Below are 26,565 nucleotides of genomic sequence, written 5' to 3' on the forward strand. Positions count from 1 at the left end.
CATGACGTCCCCTAGCAAGGAGTTCCACAGGTTAATATTGCATTCCCTTGTGTGGGGAAAAATACTTCCTCTTGTTTATTAACTTCATCACCTGCGCCCTGGCTTCCATATTGTGGGAAAGGGCAAATAACACGTCATGGTTCGCTCCCCCCAAGCTGCTCGTAATTTTTAGTAGCCCGCTGTCATGTCTCCCCCTTAGTTGTCTCTCTTGTACGTTGAACAGCTGCCCTCTTAGTGCGAGGCCTTGTCCTCCAGCAGCCAGCGCAGGGACGGGTTTGTCACCTGTTGGATAACCAGAGGCTGGTACGAAAGATCCCGGCCCCTTGCGTGGCCCAGGGTAGCACCGTGGTCAGGACGCGGGCGTCCTCGCCTGGTCTCAGCAGTCGCAGGAGGCGGCGTGCTGTGCCTCTCACAAGGTGTGTGTTAGGCGCGGAGGCTGGAGTCGGGCAGATACTCTCTGGGGATGGCAGGTTTCTCCTGAGGTCTCTTAGCCGCAGGATTTGAGAGAAACTTTGGGGCCAATCAGGATTCCCCCTGTTCAGAGGGGGGCAAACCAAATATGGGCCCTATACTCTTCCCAGCTCTACCTGGCCAGTGCCCCCTTTACAGCAGGGCCTCTGAGAATTGCAGCTTTATTTTCCCCTTGTGTCTCGTACAATCCGCTGGTCTGTGTGGTGTCTCTGCAGGGTCATTCAAATTGCTGCACGGAGGTGGGGTGCGGGGCCACGGCTGTTGTTTAATATCGTGCATGTTCCAGAGCCGGGTTGTCAGCATGTGATGGTGCAGAGGATACAGAAAGGAAATAATTATTGTCCTGTGACACTTCTCCGGAAATTAAAAACCCCTCGAATTACATTCCCCAGCCTGCGGCGTAGTTTACTCACCACGGACAGAGTCAGACGTTAAGTTGAGTCAAATGCTTCTTGTTTATGATTCTTCAGAGCAAAGCTGGGAGGTTGTCAGAAGTTTGCTGTGTACACAGTCTTCGTGTTTGTTCTGTCAACGTTCATTAGCGCTGATTGAAGTCACGCTGTTATTCACAAGCGAGGGTTGCTTCATGGCTAGTCCGCCGCCTGTAGCTACTGTGCGTGGTGCAGAGTTTAAAGTTTGGTCGCATGTAGGCCAGTTGCTTCTGCCTGAATCAAATCTTGTGGATTCTCGTTGTTGAGGGGTTGTAACCGATATTCCCTCTAATTTTTCCATCTGTGTGCAGATTTTCTTTTCTATCTGTGTGGAATAAATTTTGTGTGTGCAAAGGCTTGTGTGAATGTGCACCATCAATATAAACAAACAACCTCGCTGTGCGCACTCTGCTAATCAGTTGGGTGGCATTGGAATCTCTCCAGCTTCCAGGGAGCAGTGGTTGTCACCCCTCCGCAGGTGTAGGCCTCATTAGCTCTGTGCCTGGGTGTCTCATTCCTTGCCGGGATGCTACTAGTTGTGTTGGCCTCCTTGTCAAGCAACACCGCTGTGGTTCAACCGTGCTGCACCAGTGGGCCCTTTGTCATTGTTCACATCATCTTAAGCTGATGCTGACAGTGTCTGACCTCGGCCATTGGACCGTGTCCCAGAATGCTGCTCCCTTTCTAGAACGTGCAGTTGGACGAACTGGCCATGGAGCTAGAACCCGGCAGCACCTTCGTTTGCAACGTCGACTGGCGCCCGAAGTCTGTAGTGAGCGTCCATCGCACGGAGCTGGGGCAGGAACTTGCTCCGTTCTTCAGAGATGGTCACCAGCTGCAGTCGGGGAGCACCACGCAACACTTGCTATGCGAGCACAACAGAGACCATCACACACAGTAACAAACCTATGTCACCTTCACAAGGATCTCCCCTCCCTCCCCCACACACACAAACCCTGACACGGGCCCTGGCAGGAGCCATCCTTCAGACACCCACTTCAAGGAAGTTCCTTGTTGGTCCTTGGGGGTCTCTGTGGGCCCGATCCAATCCTTCCTGAAGGACTGTCCCTCGGCGGGGTCGGGAGGAAGGCCCTGAGCCACTTTAACTCCGGGCTGTTTGTCCAAGAGTCCTTTCTTCATTGGCCTGTGGAGAATCTGGCATGAATCGGCATGTGCGGCTCTCCTAGGGGTGGCTGCAGAGGACTGGTGAGCGGGGAGATGCCATTAGCGTCCCCGTCCCTAAGAGACGAGGTACCACCAGTTCCATAGAGTGTTTCCCAAAGGTAGTAACCTCTTACTGCATTTGGATTGACTGAATTCCATACAGTTTGCCCAGAACATTGTCTGTCTGTAGCAGTGACAACTGGTGGTAACATCAGACCAGCCACGTCAGTCGTATTTGCTCTCCCCCACCTCTCTTGCAAACATCTGCTGCTATCCGTGTGAATCAAAAAAGTCCCATCTGGGCTTAGCACCCCTCTAAGCAGGAGCCTGTTCCTCGGAGAGCCTGGAGGGCAGTTGCTTTTCAGAGGGTTTGGGTGGTTTCAGGGTTGGAGCTCTAAATGCTGAAGAATCTGCTTTGCGTCTTAGTCTGATGTGCCAGTTTCATACGGTCCTGGTCCCTCTGCTCAACAGTACAGGAGTTTGTACACCAGCTAATACACGGGGTCTCCGCTTGTGAGTTTCCTCGTGTGTTTTCTGCCCATGAGGTTCGGCGGTGGAAGCCCGGCTCAGCCTTTCCCTGCCAGAGGCCCCCGCAGAAGATGCGAGGTCCACGTCTTGGTGCTCCCGGTCAGACCAAGAGCACTTGAGTGTCTAGTTTTTCTACCCCTCCCGACTGCGCCCGTCCCTTCACGCGGTAGACGCATTGCAGGGGACGCTGCCCTCCGTACAAAAGACTGTTTGTTGCAAAGTCAATGCGGTTTGTATGGCTGCCTTTGCAACGGAGTTCTGCCCCCCTCCCCCTCCCCAGGAGTCTGGGCTATGCACTGAGCCAGGCAGGCAGTCTGGTCCGAAAATCGTGGTACGGGATTGTGGCATTGGAGACCGTCATAAGGCAGGGGGTCACATAAAGGGGTCCCCCCGCCCCCTGGCTACAGCTCCCAGGTCATTCCAATACCGTGGTGACGTGGGCCCGGCTGTAGAACGTTCTTATTGTTACTTCGACGCTTCCAGGGGAAAACGAGAGAGAGAGAGAGAGAGAGAGAGAACGTGATTTGTTTGTGCCGGCTCGGGATTAACCTGTCAAACTGCATCCTTGCCCACCCCTGATTTAAATTCTGATTTCCTCCTTCATGGCTTAAATGGATTTGCCTCCGTCTAGGCCTGCAGGACTGTTTAGTGCAGGAGCATGCGCGAGATTGTCATCTGCATATGGCAGTGGTCTCCAGTTCAGTGCCCGCGGGTGCCATGGCGCCTGCTGGGGCATTTATCTGCGCCTGCCGAAACATCTGGGCTGGCCCTGGGTGTGTGGCGCATGGTGCTGGCCCCGGCCTCCCGGTAGCCACAAAAGGTTGGGGACCACTGGCGTACAGCATCGGCCAGACGAGCGCTGGGCAATAGCAGGCAGGCCTGGGGGTGCGTTTTGGAAAGGGTGTTGATCGTTGCAGACTGACCAGCCCTGCTGCTCTGTCCGTCAGACGGCGAGTCCAGTGCGCCTGTAGGTCCGTCGGGCTGCCCCTCTCCCCGCGTTGCACGGGCTCCCGCCTGGCAGTGGGACGGCGGTTTCCTTGTTTCCCTTTGCCAGGCTGTGACTGCAGGCCTGGCTCCTTCCTGTGCTGCGGCTCCCGTTGGCCTCTGGGCCCGGCCGGGCGGAGGGGATCTGCGGAAAGGGGCAGAATTAAAATAGCTCCAGCACCCAGTGAGCTCGCTCCCCGCCCTCTGCCCGGGCCGTGCCCCCCTCTGCTGGGGCGGTCGCACGTCGGAGGCCAGGGCGGATGCTTTCCGCACCAGCCAAGTGCCCATCGCCACTGGCACTGCATGCTGGGCCCTTTAACAGGCTTGGTCTAGGCCCTGCCCTTGCTGGTGCGGAGTGATGGGAAGAAGGGCTCAAAATAGCTGTGAAACTCCTCTGTTACGCAAGGCTGCCGGGAGGGCTCGGCTCTGGGAACTTGCCTTGCAGAAGAACCTGTCCTCCCAGCTCTGGCTGCTGAGCGCGCCCGGCGTGGCTGTGGCAAGCGCTCCGGGAACGGGCCGCCTGCTCCTGAGAGACGCCCGCGTGGGTTGGGCTGCGCTCGCTCGGCGCGTTGGAAGCCGCTGCCGTCGCGCAAAGCGCGGGTGCCTGCCTGGCGGGAGCGAGCGACGCGCTTTGACGGGCGCGAGGTCGACTCGAGGAATGGGCTCGGCAAGGGGCGGGTCACGTGGGCTCCGGGGCGGGGCGAAATCAGAACCACCTGTGAGCTGACCCCGCTCCAGGCCAAGGAATAACGGTGCCCCGATGGTGCCCAGGGGGTTCCCTGCGGAATGGCCCCTGGAAGGGGGAAATCTGTGGGTCTGTGCTCCGGGGGGGTGATCAGTTACCGGCCAGGCTCTCCGGAGTCACGAGGCACCAGCGGTTTCACAGGGCTGCGGCAGTTCCTCGTCGGAGAGCCCCGGCCCTCTGAGCCTGTCTCCCTGCCAGCTCTCTATGGTGCCTGGGGGGAGGGATGCAGCTGTGCAGGAGCCATGTGACACGCGATGGGGGGGCTGCTTTGGCCCAGCTGGGGCGAGGCGTCCCCCAAAGCAGGAAGAGGGCAGCACCGGGGCGCTCCAAAGCCTCAGCACAGCTCCTATTGCCCGCGCTCCCGGGAAAGGGGCGGGAGGCGACATGGCTCCAGCGTCCCTCCCTTGTGCTCCTCCCTCCTCTGGGGGAGCTGCTGGGTTTCCCCCAGGGCGTGGCCAGGGACACCTCCAAGTCTGACTGGCTGGAGAGGGCCTTGCTGGGTTTGGAATAGGGGGAGTGAGCAGCATCTTGGCAGGGGGTGGGCAGGAGACGGGCTGCAGTAGGCGAATGAAAGCTCGACGGAGGGAGAGGCCCTAGCGGAGCGCTGGCCCCTGGGTGCCAGGCTCTGGACGTACCACGAGCGATGGACGGACGGGCCTGATCCCAAAGGGCTTAGCCTACGCGGAAGGGGCTCTGGGTCTGTGGGCCTTGCTGGCTGGTGTGCGTGCACTCTGCTCCGTGCGACAGCCCGCACGCTCGTGAGCAGGGAGCGTGCACGAGTCCTAACCCCTCCGGGCCTCTGCGAGCCCCCTCCCGGGGTGTTGTGTAAGTGCAAACGCCCTCCCCCCCCCCCCCCCCGCTGCAGCACGCGAGCCCTTTCCAGCTCCGAGCGTTACCCGCGAGGCAGGGAACCCGCCCCCGGCAGCTCCGGGGTCCCTCCACTGAAGGAAGCAGCCCCTGGCTTGCGGAGAGGAGCCATTTCTCCAGCCTCTGGCAAGGGCGAAGGTTCGTTGCATTAATAGCCGCTGCTGACTGCTTCCGCCGGCCCCAGCGTGTGTCCTCGCTGGCTCGGGGAGCCTGGCCCCGGGGCAGCCACACCTTGCCCGCCAGAGGGCTGCAGCCAACACCTGCCCGGTGGTCGCTTTGTGTTGAGCCAGCGTCCGCCTGGCCTGGCCTCTACAAGCGAGTGGCCCCGTCAGCAGAGAGCTCTCGCTGGGTCGCAGTCGGCTTGGGCCCCGCGCTGGGCCACTGCTGCTCTAGAGCACGGGGTGCCCTGGCCTGAGAGGAGGCCGTCCCATGCTCCTCCCCTGCATGGAGACCTGGGCATGGGGCCTGACAGAGGCCGGGGCTGATTGGAGGGAGGGAGGAAGGGTGGCCCAGCGGGGCTCAGTGCAGCATGAACTGGAGGGCGGGCAGCTGCCAACCTACCGCCCTGCCAGGGGCGGGGCATCCGGATGTCTCCCTGGAGCGTCGGGGCCGCGAACCTGCTGCCCCGGGGAATGTCTGTGCACTGACCAGTTCTCCCTTCCCTCAGTTCCCCCATTCGCCCTTCCTGCGCCTCGGCCAGCTGAGCAATGTGGATCTGGACGACGACGTGCGTGAGCTGGTGAGTGGCCCGGGAAGGAGCCAACGCCCCCGGCCCACCCTCTGGCGGCTCCTCCGGCCTCGCGCGCTGGGGCCTGCCCAGGCCGCCACGACGGAGCCTGGCGCTGCTCCCGAGGGACCAGCTCCTCCGGCCTGCAGGCTGGGGGTCTGAGCGGCCGTAGGAAGGCAGGTCCCTTCCCACCTCCTCATGCTGCGCATGGGAACGTGTCCGTGCAGCTCCAGCACCTCCACCAGGCTGCCTTTCCCGGCGAGCAAGAGTGGGGGCAGCGCTTGGCAGAGCAGGAGGCTCCTTTCCCTGCCTCATGGCGCCCCCTCGGGCCTCACCCCGCTGCGGGGCTTTGGTGCCTCTGAAAAGCTCCCAAAGTGCCTCCCGAGTTCCGGGTGTCTCGCCGTGGACTCGCCTTGCTGCAAGCCGCGTTCCCCTCCACGGGGCGACTGGGCTGGGGGTGCAGCCGGGGGCCCCTCGGCCTGAGGAGCAGCGCAGTACACGCTGCTAGCACCGGGGCTGTCCTCGCGGCTGCGTGGGCAGAGCGGCGTTGTCGTCGCTGCACACGTGCCGCGCCAGCCCTGCCCACTGGAATTGGGCGGGAAATCCCCGGGCAGCTGCGCGCTCTGCGTAGGACGCTGGCCTGAGGCAGTTCTGGGGCCTGCTTGGTTGATAGACGTTCATAGCCAGCAAGAGGCGGCTGCCCCGTGGTGCCGTCTGGGAGCCTGGCGCGACCAGCCAGAGCAGACGCTGTCCTGCCCGTCTGTGCCCAACGACCCTGGCAGCAAGCAGACCCCCCCCCCCCTCCATGCCGTCTGTGACAAGGGGGGAGCTGCTGCCATTGGCCACCTCCCTCAGCCCCGCTGTGAGGCAAGGCCTGGTGAGACGCCCGGGCTGAGCTGCCGCCCGGGTCTTGTGTCCCCCCAGGAAACGGAGACCCCCAGCCAGTTGCCCAGTGAGATTCCTCACAGCGAGAAGCTGCTCTCGCTCCGATACGAGGTAGGCACCCAGGGGAGGGCGTGGCGAGCTGGGACCACGCGGACGGGGAAGCGGGTGGGGCTCTAGCCAGCGGCTGCTGGGGCGGGAGGAGGCTGCGAGGTCCGGGGGTGGGGGTGAGCTGGTACGTGGGAAAGCTCAGCATGGCTGCTCTGGCGCCTGTAGGATGGCAGGACGCTGTCTCCGGAGGGGCTCCCGGGGGCGTAGCGGAGAAGGGCGCTGGACCCGGCGGGTGCGCACAGCAGGGCGAAGCGTGTTTCATTGGGGAGGGGCGGAGCAGGGCGGAAGTTGGCTCTCCCTACAGGGAGGGGTCACCCCCTTCCCCCCACCTGCGTGACCAGTGCAAGCGTTTCCCTCTCCCTGGATCTAGAGCCTGGACTATGACAACTGTGAGAACCAGCTGTTCTTGGAGGAGGAGAGGCGCATCCACCACACGGTGAGTCTGGCTGGGCCTGCCAGCCCGGGTCCCAACGAGAGACTCCAGCCGCCCCCAGGGGAACTGGTCCAATGTCGCTGCGGCCGAGGGCTAGAAACACGGCTTTTCGGCCGCCCAGTGCTACTGGGAGGCCCCTGGGGGCAGAGACTCCGCTTGCTCTGTGTTTGAGCCAATTCCTGTACATTAGGGCCACTCCTAGCTCCGCCAGGGCCTATCTAATACCGGTTTGCTTGGGGGAGACCAGGCGTGGGACCCTCTCTGCCGGGGGGGTTGGAGGAAAGGAAGCTGGTCCAAAGAGCCTAATGGCCAAAGTGATGGCATGAAATTCTGCCGCCTCTACGCAGGGACGCTACCGTTGCTGGCCCGGAAGGCAACTTGTCCTAATCAAACAGAGGCAGGAAGGCAAGGGAGCTGACCCATGAGTCTAAATACCTCAGAGCCAAGCCGGGTCTCCAGGGCATGACCTGGAAGCAGTAGGAAGGAGCATGCGCCAAGGCTGGTGCGTGTGAGGAGGCCGAAGGGCACCAGAAAAGCAAATAGCCGAGCAGAAACCCAGCGAGAAAACGTCTTTAATTACTTCAGCCAGGAAACCTGCCAGATCTGGGGGGGGGGGTCTGCTGGCCCCCCGGGAGTAACAGCAGCAAGGCTGCTGGCCCAAGAGCAAGGCAGCGTGGGCTCTTTGCCTCAGCTTCCACCACAGAGGATGTGGAGGAGAGGTGTCAAAACAGGATGTGCTCCGGTACCAACTGATAAGCAGGGCGCAGTGCTGCAGAGTAGCGCCTGCCCGCTGGCCAAGGGAAGACGTGCGCTCGGCCGTTGGGCCGTGGTAGAAGTGGAAGGGGGGAGAAAATGTGGTGGTGCTGATATGCGAGCCAACGGTTCAGCCTGAGACCCACGTGCCTGCTCTGGGCCTTTCTGAGCCCATGGCAAAGGGGCAGGAGTGTTGACTCTTTAGCTCAAACACCCAAGGAACGCTCAGGAGAAAGGAAGTCCTTGTTAATAGTGGAATGGACACACAGACCGTTGTCTGCTGTCTGAATGAGAGTCCTTCCCCTCCAGCGAGTCCGGTTTGATCCTCCCAGACTCCTGGAACAGATGAGATGAGGCCAGATCCCCTAGTGTTCAAAAGCATAAAGAAAGCCCTCCCCGGCAGGAGAGGGCAGAGAGCTGGCCAGGCTGTCTGGGAGCTGCCTGGCCCCAGTGCTTTGTGCGGTGCTAAATCGCGAGGAAGGCGGGTTCCTTGGGGAAGGGGCGGGGTGTCCGGGGCGGTGACCCCGCCCTGCTCCCCGCGGGTGCGTTTGGCTTGCTGTGCTGGGCCGAAGGAGTCCGATCTGTCCCCCGCAGGCGTTCCGCACAGTGGAGATCAAGCGCTGGGTCATCTGCGGCATGATCGGGATTCTCACCGGCCTCGTTGCCTGCTTCATCGACATCGTGGTGGAGAAGCTGGCTGGGCTGAAGTTCAGAGTGGTGAAGGACAGTATCCTTCCGCTGCGAGGGGCCAGACACATGGGGCGGGCGCAGCCGGGGGTCGCAGGGGCTCGGGGCAATGGAACAAGAGGCTGTCCGCACAGTAGCGCGCAGAGTAAATTACCCACCGGGGACCTCCAACAGGACATGTCTGCAGAGAGCCTGGGGTGTGTGGATCTGAGTGAACTACTCCTGTAGACCTAACTCTGTGTCTGGAGCAGGCTGAAACTGGTTAGATCTGGGGCGGCCTGGGCCGAACTAGTGGGTGCCCTCGTGATCTGTGTCCGGAGGGGAAATTTGACCTTTAAGGAGAACAGCATCCCTCTTCCTGGGAGTCCTGTCTGGCTAGCGCCTGAGCATCGAGGTTCCCACAGCCGAGGGGCCTGCTGGCATCGCGTCAGAGGCAGAATAATGGGATATTGGCCCGTGATTCCCGGCTGCTCGCTAGAGAGGAAGGCTGGGTATGAGTCTGTTGTTCCCTCAGCTGGCCCTGTCGGTCACGGGGGCCTGTCATGTGCTCTGCACAATTGATTCCTCTCATGTTGGCCTCTTGCTAATGCGATTCGTGGTCCGTGCGCAGTTCTGCTCTGCGGTGCGGCTGTCAAACCAGCTTTCCCCCTCTCTGCAGACCAGCTCAGTGCCGGGAGCTGGTGCGACACCGGGCAGGGAGTCACCCCGCCCGTGACACTTGAGTTTCTTAACTGACCCTCCCAGATATTGACAAGTTCACCGAGAAGGGGGGGCTGTCCTTCTCCCTCTTGCTGTGGGCCACTCTGAACTCCAGCGTGGTGATGGTTGGCTCCATTATTGTGGCTTTCATCGAGGTAAGCCCCAAGCTGCGGGCCTCTTGGTTTGCTTCCTTCCCCCCCATGTCAGTTCTGCCCTGGAACAGGCGGACTGGGCAGCTAGTGTGACGGACCGGGCCGTGTCTGGGCACAGCTGAGGGCATCTGCTCAGGGCGAATTGCTCAAATTCAAGGCTCCTTACAGCCCCCAGACTGGTGACCTCTCCAAACACGCCACAAACCAGTTCCACAGAGCACTTCAGCTGCCTGCCTGAAGCCTCACGAGCAAAACCCCTCCGCCACCCCAGCAGTATCCATGCCCCAGATGGCCCCGGGCCTCATACACAGGTGACGGGTCTTAGAATCCAATCCCACCTACCCTGAACAAGTTCTGTCCTGTTCTAAGAAACCAGCCGCAGATCCCTGGTCAATTTACCCTCTGGATCTTACCCACAAATCACGCTGGGCTGATCCTTTAAAGGATCTAAAGGTTTCTTACCACAAGAAAGAAAAGCATGAGAGTAAGGTTGCTAAAGTATCCTACATTACATGCATCGAATCTCCCAGTCCTCGATGCAGGCTCTAGCAGAGATGTTACAGCTGCTGGCTTAAAAGTCCTTGTTGCGCATCCTAGGATCAGGATGGGTCCACAGTTCTTTCTGGCCCTTCGATCCCCCTGGGATGAAGTGCTGAGCTGAGTACCAAGATGGAGTCCGCCACATGGCCTCTTTATACATCCTTCCTGGTCTCGTCTTGGCTGCAGCAGGTCACCTGGCCAGCGGCCTATCCCTGTGTCCCCTGCTGGCAGCCCTTAGGTGTCAGCCCTCGTTCTTTAGGTGTGTCCTTGGCCCACTGAGTGCCATTGTCCCACAGGGCCTCGCTAATTAGCATGTCCATAGGCCGGGCTCTGCCCAATGCTCAACCACATGCAGAGAAATATTCAGTATCCACACATTACAGATTACAGATTCCTAACTACACACACAGACATTATACAAACACATGACTAACATACATAGGATTAGCAGACAATGAGCTTCTATTCAGCACCCCACATGGCCCCCTTTATACCATTTTTGGGGCCAAGACCCCCACCTATGGGTGCAGCAGGGATCTGGCTGCTCCCCTCAAATTCAGTAACGTGACAGCTGGATAACGGTTCTAGTCCAAGTCCCCCTGCTCGGTGGAGCAGGAAGTGCCTTATGCTTTCCTGTGTTCCCTTGTCTGTCCTTCACCAAACATCTGGGCCTTAAACTCTCCTCCCTGCGGGTAGAGGTCACCTCTCTGGCGAGCTGGGTGGGGTTACGTATCTTCGGTAAAGCAGCCCCGGAGCTGCCACGGGTAAGAGATCCCATTGGAAGCGGATTATGGAGGCTTGAGGGCCAGTGTTCCTCCAAGAGGAGGGAAAATGCAGAACATGACAGCTCTCCGGGTGGCTGTTAGCGCCGATGTTATTTATAACCCTCGTCCCTCTGCGGATTAGCAGAGACCGTTGCCTTGCTACGGTGATGCAAGGGTTTCTCATTAAATGCCTCTGCCTTGGGCCGGCAGCCTTCCGTGAGGGCGCTGCCTCTTGCCGGCTTGAGCCTTTGTTTGCTAAACGCAGCCGCCATCGGTAACAGCGTCCCGCCGGGGAGGCAGAGCACAGCCAGGGCAGGGAGCTGACGGTGACAGGTCGCTCGCTGGGCTGGTGCCTCAGCCGGGGGAGGTGACGCCCGTCCCTCGACGTCGGTTGAACTGTCTCTCTTTACGCTCGTTCTGGTCTGGCCTTGGCCGGCTTCGAAATGTCCCGAGTGTCCGAGCGTTTTCGGGGCGAGAGGCTCGGCTGCAGGTTTCTCTGCCACTGAGGCCCACGCAGCAGCCACCTCCCCCTTCTGCCGTTGGGAGCAGCCTGGGCGACGGGAGCGAGTCCCAGTATCAAGGCCTGTCCAGCCCTGAGGGCGTTGAAGACCGACGTCGTGTCCTGTCGGGGCGGGGGCTGTGGCCCTGAGGCAGGATGGGCGCAGAAAGAGCGGAGCCCACGGCGCTCGTAGGCCCCCAGAGAGTCGGCTGGCTTGGCTCGTCATGCCCCCGCCCCCAAATCGCCTGGAGAACTAGGCCCTGCGGCCCTGCGCTGCCCCGTGCTCTGGGCAGCAACCTCACTGGCTCCCACATAGTATCGCACGGCAGCTGCTCTAGCGGGATCCCTCCCCCCTTGCTGAGCCGTGGCTCTCCCGCCAAAGGGCGTGAGTGGAAGGGGGCCCCGTGAAGAGAAGCCCTTCGGCCCTGCTCCACGGGGGCGCTGCCGAGCTGGCCGCAGCGGCTTCCAAAGAGTCGCTTGGAGTTGGTTTCTGAGGGACCCTCCCAGGGCCCAGCGTATTTTTCCCCACCTCACCCCGGTCTCCTACGAATCCATCCATCCTGCTTCAGGTCTCCTGGCAGGTCGTGCTGGTCTCGGCCCGCCGGGCCTTGTCTGAGGGCCCTAAGAAGCCGCATAAGAGGCAGCGCCAGCGATTTGGGGGGCTAATCACACTGCCTCTCCACGGAGGGAGCTGCTGGCTAGCCCGGGCCTTGGCTCTGGAACGTGCTTGGGGTGGGGTTCAGATCCCAAAAAGCGAGGCTCCATCTGCCCCTCACGGGCCGTCGTGTGTTCCCCTGGGTGGGGGTGCTGGAATGGGGCGGGAGGGGCCGGTGGGAACCGCTGCGTACGGGCGGCTGCTAACCAACTCTCCCTGTGCTCCTAGCCGGTCGCTGCCGGCAGCGGGATCCCCCAGATTAAGTGCTACCTCAACGGCGTGAAGGTGCCTCACGTCGTGCGCCTCAAGGTAAGGTGCTGGGGTTTGGGGAGAGAGCGCGAGGCGTCCCCGGACTCCGTCGTCCATCCCCCGCCGGCGGCGTGGTCAGGCAGAGCCTGGGGCTGGCAGGAGCTAGGCCGGCCCGGCCTGCCTCCTCCCCGTCTGCTGCCAGCTCCCCACACTCGTCCTGGCTGGGTGCTCACATCCTAGCTCTGCCTCGCCCAGCTGCAACTGCTGGGGGCGCCTTCCCCTGAGTCACAAGCGCATGACCCAGCGGTCACCCTGCTGCCCAGCTTTGTGACTCCTCGGGGGCGGTCCCTTCGCTAATAGGTGCCCCGGCGCAGGTCCCTTTGGGCCCAGCCCTAGGGAAATGCAGCATCGCTGCTGGAACTGATTGCAAGGGGCTGTGGGGGGCGACGGCCTATGGGGATGCTCGCGTCCCATGTGCTCAGCCCAGCTGTTCCCTTCCGGGGACCGTTGGTCAACACGCTCCCCTCGGAGGCGGGAAACGGCAGTAGGTGCCTGTACCGTCTGCAGAGCAGCCGGGGGCCCGGCGCTAGCCGTGAGATCTCTCCCCACAGAGTAAAAGGCCCTCCGTGAGGGACCCGCTGATGGTTCTGCAAGGCTCCGACGGGCGCACGTGTGTGTAGGGCGGGAAGCTAGTGCGGGGAGTATTTGCTGACCCCTGAATGCAGGGGGCTGTTACTGGACTGCACAGTCCTCTGCCAGCCGTGACTGCAGAGCTGGTTCTCCACGGTACAGCTGTGAAAGGCCAGAGACGAGCCAAAGAACCCGTTAGCACAGGCCTACTCCACTTGGGAAGCCCCGGGGGCCACACTGATATTCACAGCACGTGCCGAGGGCCGCAACTTAAGTGTGGTTGCATAACATGCCAATAGCTTCTTTCACGCTGATGGGCATGAATATAAAGATGAAGGCAAGACTACACAACACACAGCCCCCATTTAAGTCAGTTCTGCTGGTATTAATAAAAATGCAACAGTTACCCGATTTCCACCCGTATGGCAGCACTTTTAATAAGCAATGACAGGCCAGGAATTAACCGCTAAAAGGTGCATCCACACAAGACCGTTCTATCGGCTCCTTTTTTGTTTTGGCTCCCACCCCCGGGCCCCGTGGTGAGCCCCACGTAAACCCAAACGGGCCGCGTGTTGAGTAGCTTTAGCATCTCCGGCTCCTGTAGCTGCTAGCTCGCCAGCTGCCCAGCTCCCCTGGTGCCTCCCGAGAGCGATTTCCGGGGGAGGAAGCTGCGATTCAGTCTCCCCCTTTGTGCTCTGCCAGGGACCTGGCGTGCGGGGAGCAGCTGAGTGCGCGGAGAGCTCGGCGTCTGGCGGGGCGCGCTCTCCGGGTCTCCCGCCCGCCTGGCGCCGAGAGGGGCCGCCTCCGGGCTCGCCGTCTCTCCTGCGCTGATCAGGGACTCTGCTTGTCTTCCAGACCTTGGTGATCAAAGTCTGCGGGGTCATTCTCTCGGTGGTCGGCGGCCTGGCTGTGGGGAAGGTAATTTGCTGGGCGGGGGGCAGTCTGACTCCGCCACCTTCCCAAGGTTGTGGAGTGGCCCCTGCGCGCTGGCCTGAGGGGGGGCTGTCATGCTCACGGGTCTCGCTCGCGCCTGCCTGGTGCCTTGGTCCCCGCCAGCAGCTCGGCGCCGCGCCAGGCTCTCCTGGCGGATCGGGGACGGGACGCTGGGCAGCGGCAGTGCATCTCGATGCCACCTTCTGCCTGACGTGACTGGGAGGAGCCGGGCAGGGGCTGAGGGACGTTTCCTCAAGAATTCCCATTCACGCCGCGTCTGTGGCCTGGCAGGCCGGCAGGCCCCTGTAAGACCCTGGCAAAAACAGGAGTGTGGCCGGGTTTCCCCTTCCTGGAGCAAAACCTCCTCGCTGGGGCAGCTCTGGCCTTAGCGGCACCGAGTGGCCGCGCTGTGCGGGCAGGGCTCCGGGAGCCGCGGGACGGGCGGGGCTCTCGCCTTGAACTCCCCTGTCCTGTCAGAGTGGCCCTGAAACCCGCCGCCGTCTGCTCCCTGCCCGCAGGAAGGACCCATGATTCATTCCGGGGCCGTCATCGCCGCCGGCATCTCGCAGGGCAGATCCACCTCTTTGAAGCGGGACTTTAAGGTGGGTTGGCTCGCGCCCCAATGGGCGGGTGCACGTGTGTGTCCGTGTCCGGGCATGTGCTGGTGACGGGCTCGCGGCGCCTGGGGAGGGTGCAAAATGATCTCTGCTCTTGTGGACACAACGTGGCCAAGCCAGGGCGGCGAGTTAAAAGAATTTCGGGGCCGGTTCTTCCCTTGGCCCCGCCTCTGTGCCTCTCACGGAGCGTCTCCCGACCCCACCTACTGCTGCTGGGGGGCCCCAGCCCTTGCCGCTGCTGGCAGCGCCGGGGGGCTACGGCAGCTTCCTGCTCTGCACCGTTCCCAGGAGGCATGTCCCAGCAGGAGGGGTCCCCGTGTGCTGCCCCTGCCCCAAGCGCAGCGCTGCTGCCAGACCAGGGTGGGGTCGCTTGTGGGAGCTGTCGCCGCCTGAGATAAATGCCAGCCCCCTCAGCCCTTCCTGCACCCCACTCCCTGCCCCTCCCAGAGCCCGGCTCCCCCCCCCTCCTCCTGTGCCCGACTCCCTGCCCCTCCCAGAGCCCGGCCCCGCCGCCTCCTGCCCCTCCCAGAGCCCGGCCCCGCCTCCTCCTGCGCCCAACTCCCTGCCCCGCCCAGAGCCCAGCTCCCCCCCCCCCTCCTGCGCCCGACTCCCTGCCCTTCGGCAACCCCACCAGCCTTTCATGCTCCCAGGGCGGCCGGGACCCCTGCTCCCGCGTCAGCTGGGGGTGCCTGGGGCCGCCCCTGTGGCCTGAAGGAGGAATACTGGCCTGTTCCGAAGGAGGCTCCGTAGAGTCCTCTTTGCCTGAACCCGTTCCGGTTGCAGTGCCCTCTGGGAACCTATCCCACAATTCCCAGCAGCAGTGCATCCTGGGAGCAGCTTGACCGGAATATATTCCCCGGCTGGGGCCATGCTGGGGGCGCACCGAGCGGTGGTGGAACATCCCTCCCCTCTGGGCCCGGCAGTGCCGCCGGGGGGGCAGGCTGGGGCGAGAGGCTGGCCGGGTGGCTACACTCCGTGCGATTGGCCCACGGCTGGAACGCTCCCAGTGGGCTCAGCAGACCGGTCCTGCTGCGGCTGGTCTGTCGGAGCCGCAGCCTTGTCGGCAAACCCGCATAGCCGGGAGGGCCTGTTGGCTGACCTGGATCCGGCCGAGCGCTGGTGTGGGAGGGGGCCGACAGCCCCCTGCGCTGGGTCCCCCCTATCCTGAGCAGAGCTAGCACTTGGGTGGCTGTGGCCAGGCAGCTGCTGTTAGCAGAAGCACCGCGAGCCTGTCTCTGCCCCACTGGAAAACGTTCCCGCCACAGCGGGCCTGCTTTGATTGGCTCCCCTCCCGGCCGCGGAGCGTCGTGTGCATCCCGTGCTGCTGTGCCACACAGCAAAATGCATAACCCGCCTCCGCTGCACTGGGCGGGCACTGGAGAAAGCCGCCCTGGCTCTCACCTTGGGAGGAGAGCGGCAGATGCCAGCCCGTTTTCGTCGCCATGCTGGCGCTCCGGGGGCGTGCTCGCGCCACTTGCGCCCGTGCTGCTGGTGAAGCCGTACTATCCGTGTTTCAGATCTTTGAGTACTTCCGCCGGGACACGGAGAAAAGGGACTTCGTCTCGGCCGGAGCAGCTGCCGGCGTCTCAGCCGCGTTCGGCGCCCCCGTTGGTAAGGGGTCGGCTGAGGCAGGGTGTCACCTCCTGGGGCGGGGGTGGGCCCGTGGGGGGAAGCTCATGCTCCCCTGCTAGGGATAGTGCCAGACATCTGTCCGGACTCATCCGGGGCCTTGGGTCAGCCCGCTGCGAGCACAAGTGACCTGCGGAGCAGCAGCTGCCCTGACAGCTGTGGGTGCCCGGCCTGTTGGCTCTCGGAGTGCTCGGAACTGCCATTTTCCGAGCGGCGTTCCCGTGGGGCGCGGCCGAGGTAGAGAACAGCGGCTGCTCCGCCCGCCCGCCTGTCTCTGCGCTCGCCCATGGAGCTTGGCACAAAGCAAAGTGGCATGCAGGCTGCCTGCCTCTGCCGGGCGCCGGTCTGATTCCGAGAGGGGGCCCCTGGAGAAGAGGGACCCTGGCGTACGGACGCAGCCAGACCACCTGGCTGCCGCTCGGCCGTGGGAGAGACCCAGGCCTTGCCAGTGAAGCAGAGAGGGACGTGCCTGGATGGGCAAGGCTGGGAGCCCTCCCAGGAGGGGTGTCGGGACCGGTGGCTGTGGGCAAACCCGAGCGTGTTCCCTCCTCCAGCGCCGCCTGAAACCTGGATGTCAGGTTGTGTGTTAAGGGACGAGCTAGTCCCCCGGAGAGCTGCCCCTGCCCCCCAGCCGCCCGTATCTGGGGTGGACCTGCGGCCCAGCAGCGCGCTTCTCCCCTTGGGAAGTGGCACCAGCTTGGAGAGCACGTGCATGCACCAAAGGGCCTCTGGCTCTGTGCCCGCAGCAGAGCCCTTCCCGCTGCTGGGGAGGCAGGGGCCGGGACGCCCAGCTTTTCCGTCTCTGCCCCGAGCGACCGTGTGTGAGGCCCCCAGGGCACGTGGCGGCACGGCGGTCGGCCACTTCCAGGGCGCCCCCTGGGCAAAGTGTCACCGGCCAAAGCCACGTCTCATGTAGGCGGGCGGCTGGGGCGGGGGTGAGGCCCCCAGCCCCGTGAAGCTGTGTCCCGTCTCTGCACGCCCAAAGGCGGGTTCCTTCCCGCCCGCGTCGCCAGGAGACCAGCCCTCGCCCCAGCGGCTCCTGGGCAGGGCGGCGGTAGCCGTGACCGTGGCCCCTGGCCTTTGTCTGCCCAGGCGGAGTTCTCTTCAGCTTGGAGGAAGGCGCTTCCTTCTGGAATCAGTTCCTGACGTGGAGAATCGTAAGTGTCCCTGCCTGGGGCAGGAAGGACGTGGCAAGGTCAGGCGTGATCGGCCCCTGAGGTGAAAAACGGAGCTGGAGGCCTGCCTGGCTGCTGGGCCGGGGAGGAAGGGGGCAGGAGGCCTTGGGGAGCGAGGGGCCTGGCGGGTGCCCGTCGCCTGGGGTGTGAGGCGCAGAAAGGGGGCGTTGCTGGGTCCCCTGCCAGAGAAGCTGCTGGTTCGTGCTTGGAGTCCCGCGCTGGCCTGTGCTGAGGGTTGGCAAGAGGGCGACAAGGCAAAGGGAACAGCCCAGAATCCACAGAGGGAGGTGCTCGTGTGGCGACCCGGCCCTGCCTATGCAGCTCACAGGGAGACTCACCTGCTGGTTTGGGCCCCAAGCGCTGGCAGGGGGGTGAATTATCCTGCCCCCCTCGGCAAGAACTCTTCAGGGAGTGAGGGGGCGGAGCGAGGCCCCGGCGGATGGGCAGGGCGCGGAGGGGTCTGAGGCCAGGGCGCCGAGGCAGCTTCTCTCTTGCTTCTCTCCGCAGTTCTTCGCCTCCATGATCTCGACGTTCACGCTCAACTCCATCCTGAGCTTTTACCACGGGAACCCCTGGGACCTCTCCAGCCCGGGGCTCATCAACTTCGGCAGGTTCGACAGCGAGGTGAGGTGCCCGGCCTGGCTGCCGGGTTCGGGCTGTCGCAGGGCAGGCACACGCCCCGTCCTGGGCACCCTCCCCAGCCTGGCCAGCAGGGCAGCAGATGGGGGCTGTTTGCTCCCATTAGGCCCTTCCCCGGGATGTATGACAGCATGAGGCGCCTCAGGCGGGGTGTCATGCTGGGCAGGGGGCTCTGCGAAGGCCAGATGCACCCAGATCAGAACTTCCTGCCCAGCAGCCTCCAGCGCCCCCTCGCCTGAAAGCGTTGCCCCAGCTGCTGCCGGGCTCCGGTTATGCAGGCGCCATGGGGCCCGGGAGCGAGGGGCCTTGCTGCAGCCGTGCTCCCCAGGAGTGGCTCCGGGCAGCTGCCGGCTGTAGGAGGCCTCGCGCACAGGCAGCGGCTTGTCCCCGAGTGCCCTGCGGTGCCGGAAGGTCTCCAAACCCTCTTCTCCTTGTCCGCAGAAACTGGGCTACACCTTCCAGGAGATTCCGATCTTCATCTTCATGGGCGTGGTCGGTAAGCTGGGTCTGCTCGTTCAATTAGCGCCTCCGAATAATCCCCTTCCGCTCGGCCGGAAACCTGCCTTCGCCCACGTGCGGGAGGGGGGATGGGAAAGCCATTAAAACGCACGCAGGCAAAGGACCCCCAGGGAGCCTGCTGCTGCTTAATGCTTTCCAGGGCTACCGCTAGCGTGATCATCCCTGGAGAGGGAGAAAACCCTTCACTTTGCGCTTCCCTGTTGCCGGGTAGGGTTTGCAGCATGGCAGCGCGTGGCACGGTTATGGGGGGCCAAACCGTGGACCGACAAGAGTCTGGGAAAAGATGCAGGGTCCTAGGCAAAGCTACCCGCCTGCTACGCATGGGGGGGCAGGGTGTCGGGAGCTGAACTTGGGAGACACCCGCAGCTAGAAATCCATCTCCCTCTGGCTCAGTGCTTGGTACGAGCAGGTGGCTGCTCACAATCCCCCACCGGAGTGAACACACTAACCAGATGCGCAGGGAAACGCCAGGCTGGAGTCAGCGAGGAATTGCCCCTGGTTTTCCTCAGAGGTAACCTGTCCGAGCCTACCCTTTGGAGCAGACTGGGCCTAGCCAGTGTGCTGATGCGACCTGCTTCTCGTGCGGCCCTCGGGTCCGAGTGGCGGCCGGATCGCTGACTTTCTGCCCACTGCTTGGAACAGGAATATTGAGGCCTCAGTTGTCAGTCAGCCTTTCGGCCACAGACGCTCCTGCTGCCCCATTGTGTGTCAGCCTTGAAATGCCCTCGTCAGGGCAAGGAGAACTACCGTTACCACAGCAACCCTGACGCAGCCCCAGTGTTGCCACGCTGGCAAAGGTCACTATCGTCTCCGGGGGGCCTCTGAACAGCTGGAAGCGCTGTGAAAATTCCTGGTCCTCGTGTGGCCTTGATGCATCGTGCAGATCCCTGACCTCCGGGAGGGAAATAATAGGGGGTTCAGGCGCTGGCTTTCCTTGAGTGGAAAAAAACCCAAGTAAAGGCAGCGGCCGGGTGTGTACGTGGGGGTGTCTCTCAGGAACACGTTTGCTCTCCCTCGTCTCCCCCCCTCCCACGCAGTAGAGTTAAGCTCTGACTTTCAGCTGTGACGTCTCCAGAAACCAGCGATTTATGGCCGTGGGGAGAAATAGCGGCAGCAGCTTGTGCAGTTTCTTCTGTGAGGTTCAGCTTGCTCTCCTTCGGGGCTTGGCGCTGAACGTTACAGTAAGAAATTGCTGCTGTTCCCTGGAAGCTGCTGCTGGCGGTAGCTTAAAAACGTGGTGCTCGTAAGAACGTGTGGCTGACGAGGGCAAGAAACTGCCAAAGGAACACCGGGGCAAGAGTCATTTAACTCTGCATGTAGGAAAACCCTGAACGGCATAAAGGGCTGTTGGGTTTCTTACAAATCCACCCCAGACGTGTTCAGCTGTGTCCCTCTTTCCTGCTTGCAGGTGGAATTCTCGGCGCAATATTCAATGCCCTGAATTACTGGTTAACCATGTTCCGAATCAGGTAAGAGCCCCCGAGGTGCTAAGTAAAACAGAACCCGTCAGTGTTCCCACCGGAAGTGATCATTACGGATGCCATCGCTTTGTCGTGCCCGAGAATCGACCCCTCGCAGAAACCCAGGTTTCATCACAGCTGTAACTCTGCCCCCGAGTAAATATTTCTTCCGTTGCCTCGTAAAACAGATGCCCTTCGGAGGAAGGAATTTTGCATTATAAGCGCCCAGGACAGTACGTTAGACCACCTTAAATGCATATCTAAATGCAGTGATTGTTGCATGCTTTCCTATTGAACCACGGATACAGGAAGCCTCTGACTTCCGCCCGCCTGAATTATGACCCCAGGTGCTTACAACTATTTTTGTAAGTGCAAAAGGGGCTGAATCCCTCCCTCCCCCCGACTTACATCCTCGGCCTGCGTTTACGACAGCGCCTGGCGCCTATTATCAATAAAAGTTCGAGTTACGACGCCCCCGACTTGCAACACTTCCCCAGGAACCAATCACATCGCAAGTCAGGGGCTGCCTGTAACCTATTGAGCCATGCTGAGTTTATTGGCACACACTGATAAGTGTTAACTGATGCCGCAACTCCCATGTTACAGTACCTTTTTGAAGAAACATTTAGGTTCTGAACACTACTGCTATAGCAAATGAACCACATTCTTCTCAAAATGTAAATAATTTTGTGAGCTCAGTAGCCATACTCATCCGGCCAAATAGCCACATGTGGCTAGCGTGTTGGACACTACGGCTTTAGAACAATTCCGTGGGTCAGAGTTAAGGTGATGGAAGATGGATATCTTTGTTTTCATGACAATGCTTTTGCAGACAATGCAATTTACTTAACCATCCAGCCAACCAACTTAACCATCCATACGTGAGTTACATGCTATGTAAACGCATTGGGGATCGTTTTTAAAAGTAACAAACCTCATTTTCAGCAGCCAAGGTCCAGTGTGTTCCTGAATCACTTAAGTGCTTTTGAAAACTGGTCCCATAGTCACTCTGTTTCAAAAATCAGTGAAAATAGCTAAACTTGCTGGGTTGGAATGCTTCCCTTCCCCGTTGGGACCTGGCTTCTCTTCCACCAGAGCTTGTCTTTCAGGAGCCAATAGCTCAGAAGACTAACATCCCCTGCATGACGGGGAGTGCTTGATAGCTTTTGCAGATGGAACAGACGGGAGTTGAGGGATTCAGAGCAGATGGTACATTCCGTTTTCAATTTTCCTGCAAACATGTTTGTGGAGACAGAAGCCAGCAGGACTGTGAAAAATATAAAGGGCAATTTCTGCACAGCTCCTGGTGTGTGGAGTCCTGGGAAGGTTTCAGATGGCCTTTTGCGGGGGCAGAGTGTCCCCAGGAAAGAGCTGCAGACGGGGGTTGGTTACTTTTTATGATCAGCAACAAAACTGATCAAAGCTTTTGAAAACCTGAGCTGTGGGCAAAGGTTACGAATAGTGGGCGTGTCTAGTCTTAAGAAGACAGCTGATGGAGAGGGGTCAGGAGGGAGCCAGGTAAGGCCTCAAACATGTGAAAGGCTGTTATAAAGAGGGTGGTGATCAATTATTCTTTGCCCAGCCGAGGTAGGACAAGAAGTAATTAGCTTGATCTGCAGCGAGGGGGATTCAGGTTTGGAGTTACGGAAACCATTGTGACGGTCTCTAAGAGTAGCTAAACGCTGGGACAGGTGACCAAGGGAGAACATCAGAATGGCTACACTGAGTCAGCCCAAAGGTCCATCTCGCCCAGTGTCCTGTCTGCTGACAGTGGCCAATGCCAGGTGCTCCAGAACAGGGAATCATCAAGGGATCCATGCCCTGTCGTCCATTCCCGGGTTCTGGCAGACAGAGGCCAAGGGCACTATCCCTGCCCATTCTGGCTAATTAGCCATTGATGGACCTAACCTCCATGGATTGATCTAGCTCTTTTTTGAACCTGTTAAAGTCCTGGTCTTCACAACGTCCTCTGGCAGGGAGTTCCACAGGTTGACTGTGCATTGTATGGGGGGGAAAAATACTTCCTTTAGTTTGTTTTGAAACCTGCTGCCTAATAATTTAATTTGCTTGACCTCCTAGTTCTTGTGTTAGGGGTAAATAACACTTCCTGATTTTATTTTTTCCACGCCGGTCATAATTTTATAGACCTCTGTCATGTGCTCCTTTAATCATCTCATTTCCAAGCTGAAAAGTCCCAGTCTTCTTAATTTCTTCTCCTTATGGAAGCTGTTCCAAACCCCTAATCATTTTTGTCGCCCTCTTCTGAACCTTTTCCAATTCTAATAGATCTGGAGATGAGGCCACTACATCTGCACTCAGTATTCATGATGTGGGTGTATCATGGATCTATAGAGACAATCTATTTTCTGTCTTATCTATCCGTTTTCTAATGATTCCCAGCCTTCAGTTAGCTTTTTGGACAGCTGCTGCACACTTGAGTGGATGTTTTCAGAGAACTAGCCACAGTCACTCCCAGATCTCTCTTGAGTGGTAACTGAGTTAGACCCTATCGTCTCTTATGCGTAGTTGGGATTGTTTTCCAATGTGCGTTACTTTGTATTTATCAGCATTGAATTTCACCTGCCATTCAGTTGCCCAGTCACCCAGCTTTGTGAGATCACTTTGGGATTCTTCGCAGTCAGCTCAGGACCTAACCACCAGTGATGGGGAATCTACCATCTCCCAGGTAGTTTCTAAGAACAGGCAGGCAAACACCTGTCTAGATTGGCTGGACTAGATGATCACTCAAGGTCCCTCCCAACTTGACGTCTCTGATTCCTCCTTCATTTCGGCCTATGAAATCCTGCTGCTTGTCTGGTTCTCACCCCGGGAGGAGGTGGCCTGCGCCAGCTGCTCCCCCGCCCCCAAGCCGCCAGCAGTGGTGGCATCCAGTCTGAAGAGCCAGCTGACCCCTGGGGTGCTTCTGGGAAGCAGAGAACAGCCTGGCGGGGGCTCCCTGTTCACGTGGCTTGTGTTCGACCCCGCAGGTACATCCACCGCCCGTGCCTCCAGGTGATTGAGGCCATGCTGGTGGGAGCGGTGACAGCATCTGTGGGGTTTGTGATGATCTACTGCTCTACGGACTGCCAGCCCTTCCAGGGGGATGCCGTGGCCTACCCCCTGCAGGTAGGTGCCTTCCCTGCAAAGCCCCTGTCCCGCCGCGTAGCGGAGCGGGTGTCCGATCCTGCCTGCCCCGTGGAGCTGGATCCGACCTCGGCACGGCCAGGGGCTCGGAGGTCGGGGATTTTCCAGCGTGGTCTCTGCTGCCTGGCTTGGGAGCTGGCCTCAATGGGGCCAGCCAGGATGAAAGAGTCTTGAGCATTTCTACAAGCAGTGAGCGAGGCAGGCGCACCCCTGAGGGGGCAGTGAATGAGGCAGGGCTCCATACTGGCCAGGCATCCCTGCCGCGTGCAGGGTCTGAGCCTTCTGGGCTGCCATTAAAGACCATCCTGCCGGCTCCGTTAAATGAGGCAAGGCGCTGGTGGGGGCGTGGCCAGCGAGGGGGGTGGTCCCAGCGGGATCTGGCCAGAGCCTCCCAGTGTAAGGGACTAAACAGAGAAACAGGTAACTTCCTCCCGGCTGTTGTTGGAACCAAACCAAGCCCGCGGTCGGGGAGTGAGACCGGTCAGGGCGCGTGTGCAGCCTGACCTCTGCCCCCTGCGTGTCGGTGTGACAGTCAGATTACAGGCGGTGAAGTGCCTCTTTCAGGGGCCTGGAGAACGACTTCATGGGACTCTGGCCTGGCCGGAGGAGCCCAAGCGGCACAGGTTGGTGGGTGGGTATCTGCGATCGCGGAGAGCTGTGTCCTTGAGGGAATAGGTGGTAACTGACCAGACAAGACTGTGAGCGGGGGCAAAGCTAAAGCTCGGTGCGAGTTTATTGTCCCAACACAGCTTTCCAATGGGATCTAGCTGGGGTTTGATGGTCCATCCTAGCGCAGAAGCAAAGGCTTTGAAAATAACATGAGCCTTCACCTCAGTAAAAGGGGACCTGTTAAGTCACCAGTCTCTGGCAACGTGCTGCTGTTAAGGAAAATCTAAAACTACTGGACTGGCTAGAGATCGGTGAGAAACGTCTCCCCTCTCTCTGCTTTCACTGCTGCCCGGTAGAGCCAGGAGGTGAACGCTGTTTGTGACAGTCGTTCAGCCGGTAAAGGGGGGAGAAAAAATAATAATGTGCCAAAATCAACTACATTTAGCTAGATTCCAGCTTGACCCTCGCCCTTTACATCTGCGACGGGTGACGCTACAGGCGCTGGCGTGTGCCTTTGGGTAGCAGTCGGGTGTGTGTCACCAGGAGCCCCGTTTGCCTTAGCGCTCTTCCAGCTGCTCTGTCCGCGTCCCGGGACAGCGGGTCTGCCACCTCTCGCAAGCCATCCTGTCTCCTCTTCCTCCCACCAGCTGTTCTGTGCGGATGGAGAATACAACTCGATGGCCACTGCCTTCTTCAACACGCCTGAGAAGAGCGTTGTCAGCCTCTTCCACAACCCTCCAGGTGGGCTCAGCTCGGCGAGCAGACGCTGAGCTGTGGGCGGGGGTGGTTGTTCTCAGCGGCGGCTCTAGAGCAGCGGCGTGGCTTTGTTTGTGGGCAGGCGTGCTCCTGTTAGCCCAGCCCTCTTGTCCTTCCACGTGAGCTGCGTTCCATGCTGCTCGGAGACTTCAGAGTTGCAAGGGACCATCATGATCATCTAGCGCCTGACTTCCTGCAAGCTACAGGCCAGAGAACTTCACCCCCCACTCCATAATCCACCCAACCTCTGATCATGCTTTAAAGACTCGGTTTCAGAGAAGTCCCCGTTTACACTGAGCGCCTGTTAAAAGACCCTCCCTGCTGGTGAATAGCAACTCTGCAGAGCCCGGGGGAGGGCAGGTTCCGACTGTCCCGTCTGTAACACACTAATAGGGCTGCTGTCACTGTAGGAGCCCACAGGCATAAACCAGGGCCCCGTGGTGCTGGGCGCTGTACACACAGAGCAAAGGCAGTCCCAGCCATGCAGTCATTGCAGTACAGGTTGAACCTCTCTAATCCGGCACCCTCGGGACCTGACCGGTTCCGAACCAGAGAATTTGCTGGACTGCGGGAGGTCAAGATTGTCTGGCAGCGTTACTAGCGCTCCCGCCGCTCGCCGGGCTTGCGGACGACATTTAGGGGTAAATTTAGAGCTACAGAACACGAGAGCTGGGACTGGTGGCTGTAAACAAACGTTATGGGACTGCAGGAAACTTGGCCACCCCCATGAAAAGGGGACAGCCGGCTCGCTAAAATCATGCCGGACTGCGGGTGTTGCCAGACCAGAGAGTGCCGGAGTAGAGAGGTTCAACCTGTATTGTGGTAAGTGCCTAACCGGGGCAGAGAACGGGAGCAACCCACAGATCCGGCTGGTGCTAGGGTGCAGCCATTCGCCGTCGCAACAACTTGCTCTCCTTGCTGCTTGGCAAGGCTTCAAAGCCGTTTCAGATGCCCTGCTGCTAGGCTGTGCCACGGCCCACATCTTTCAGCTGGACCTTGTCCGAGGAACAGCTGGTTTGGTACAATGTGAGCCTGGCTTTGCTTGTACCTGCTAATTCATTAGTCGGTCGTTCACACAGGGTCTGTCCCGCACTAGCGCAAATCAGCGATCTACTGAGAACGCGTTAAGATGAATGCGTCCCTCGCCGGCTGAGGAGTCTTGTGCTTGGACGTAGCAGTAGCTGGCGGGTTTCAGGTTTCTCCGGGTAAAGCTCTGGATTTGGATCAGCAGGGTGGGGTCGATATTTTGTTGAGGCACCCACAAAAATTGCCTCTTGCTTGGCCTGTGATAAGCAGCCTGTCCTGTGGGTGTGTGCAGGGTGAGAGCCGTGGTGTGTTAGGCTGGGTGTAGATGGGACCTTGAAGAGGAGGCGTCAGCGTCCCAGGAGCACTCTTGTTAAATATCAGCCGAGTGTTTTCCGTTCACCTCCCTCCGTCCCTATCCCAGCTGTTGGCCTTCGCGTGCTCGCTCCCAGTGCTGGCGTCTGTTCTTGGCTGCTTCCTGTTTGCTACGGTCTCTCTCTCTCCTCAATGGCTTTCCCTTCTGGTCATGCTTTGAATGTGGATTTTACTTTTCGGTCTGTCTAGAAATTAGATCCCATTTCACAGTGCCCCGGGGCATCTGTCTGGGTTTCCATTTCCCATCGGACACGATGCCTGGCTGCCTTGAATTGAAACAGGCCCAGTTCCACCTCTGCCCCAGCACTGCTCTCCTGGAAGAGCCGCGTGACTCCTGCCTGTTCTTTCGCTGACAGCTGGTGCACGGAGCTGGCTGTCCCTTGAGTGCATTGGCCTGGTGACTTTCCTGTGGAGATCGGCTGGGACCCAGAGGACTTGGGGTGCCCTGGACTCTTTCCCTCTCCTGTCTCAGACCTAGGTTGACGGCTGCCATGGAAACGTGCGGGGACGGCGGGTGGGGGCGCTCGCCTACGAGACATTGTTTAAATAGCTGTTGCCTGATGACACGGAGCCAGGGAGGGCTGGGCTGGGGGGCGCATCAGGACTCCACACCAGGGCCTCTCTACACTGTGGTGTTCAGCTGCAGTACGGCTGTCAGGGCTTCCTTTGTATGTGACGACGTACAAGCAGCAGCGGGCGCCCGGGGCGTTCACAG

The 26,565-nt window shown here is 60.2% G+C and overlaps 1 protein-coding gene across 1 annotated transcript in view; it reads left to right on the forward strand.

Annotated features, from left to right (window-relative positions):
- The window catches only part of CLCN7 (Cl-/H+ antiporter 7), a 42,836-nt gene that overhangs the window by 7,462 nt on the left and 8,809 nt on the right, over window positions 1-26,565 (forward strand). The window contains exons 2-16 of the mRNA XM_075899147.2: window positions 5,858-5,929; window positions 6,842-6,913; window positions 7,281-7,346; window positions 8,691-8,823; window positions 9,528-9,637; window positions 12,321-12,401; window positions 13,827-13,889; window positions 14,423-14,506; window positions 16,039-16,132; window positions 17,243-17,307; window positions 17,833-17,949; window positions 18,406-18,460; window positions 19,892-19,952; window positions 22,931-23,069; window positions 24,344-24,437. Of these exons, the coding sequence (XP_075755262.2) occupies window positions 5,858-5,929; window positions 6,842-6,913; window positions 7,281-7,346; window positions 8,691-8,823; window positions 9,528-9,637; window positions 12,321-12,401; window positions 13,827-13,889; window positions 14,423-14,506; window positions 16,039-16,132; window positions 17,243-17,307; window positions 17,833-17,949; window positions 18,406-18,460; window positions 19,892-19,952; window positions 22,931-23,069; window positions 24,344-24,437 (1,306 nt within the window). The remainder of the gene's footprint in view (window positions 1-5,857; window positions 5,930-6,841; window positions 6,914-7,280; window positions 7,347-8,690; window positions 8,824-9,527; window positions 9,638-12,320; window positions 12,402-13,826; window positions 13,890-14,422; window positions 14,507-16,038; window positions 16,133-17,242; window positions 17,308-17,832; window positions 17,950-18,405; window positions 18,461-19,891; window positions 19,953-22,930; window positions 23,070-24,343; window positions 24,438-26,565) is intronic.

The sequence above is a fragment of the Pelodiscus sinensis genome, chromosome 15 (genome assembly GCF_052426305.1).
Source record: "Pelodiscus sinensis isolate ZL-2025 chromosome 15, ASM5242630v1, whole genome shotgun sequence".
In the NCBI taxonomy this organism is placed as follows: Eukaryota; Metazoa; Chordata; order Testudines; family Trionychidae; genus Pelodiscus; species Pelodiscus sinensis.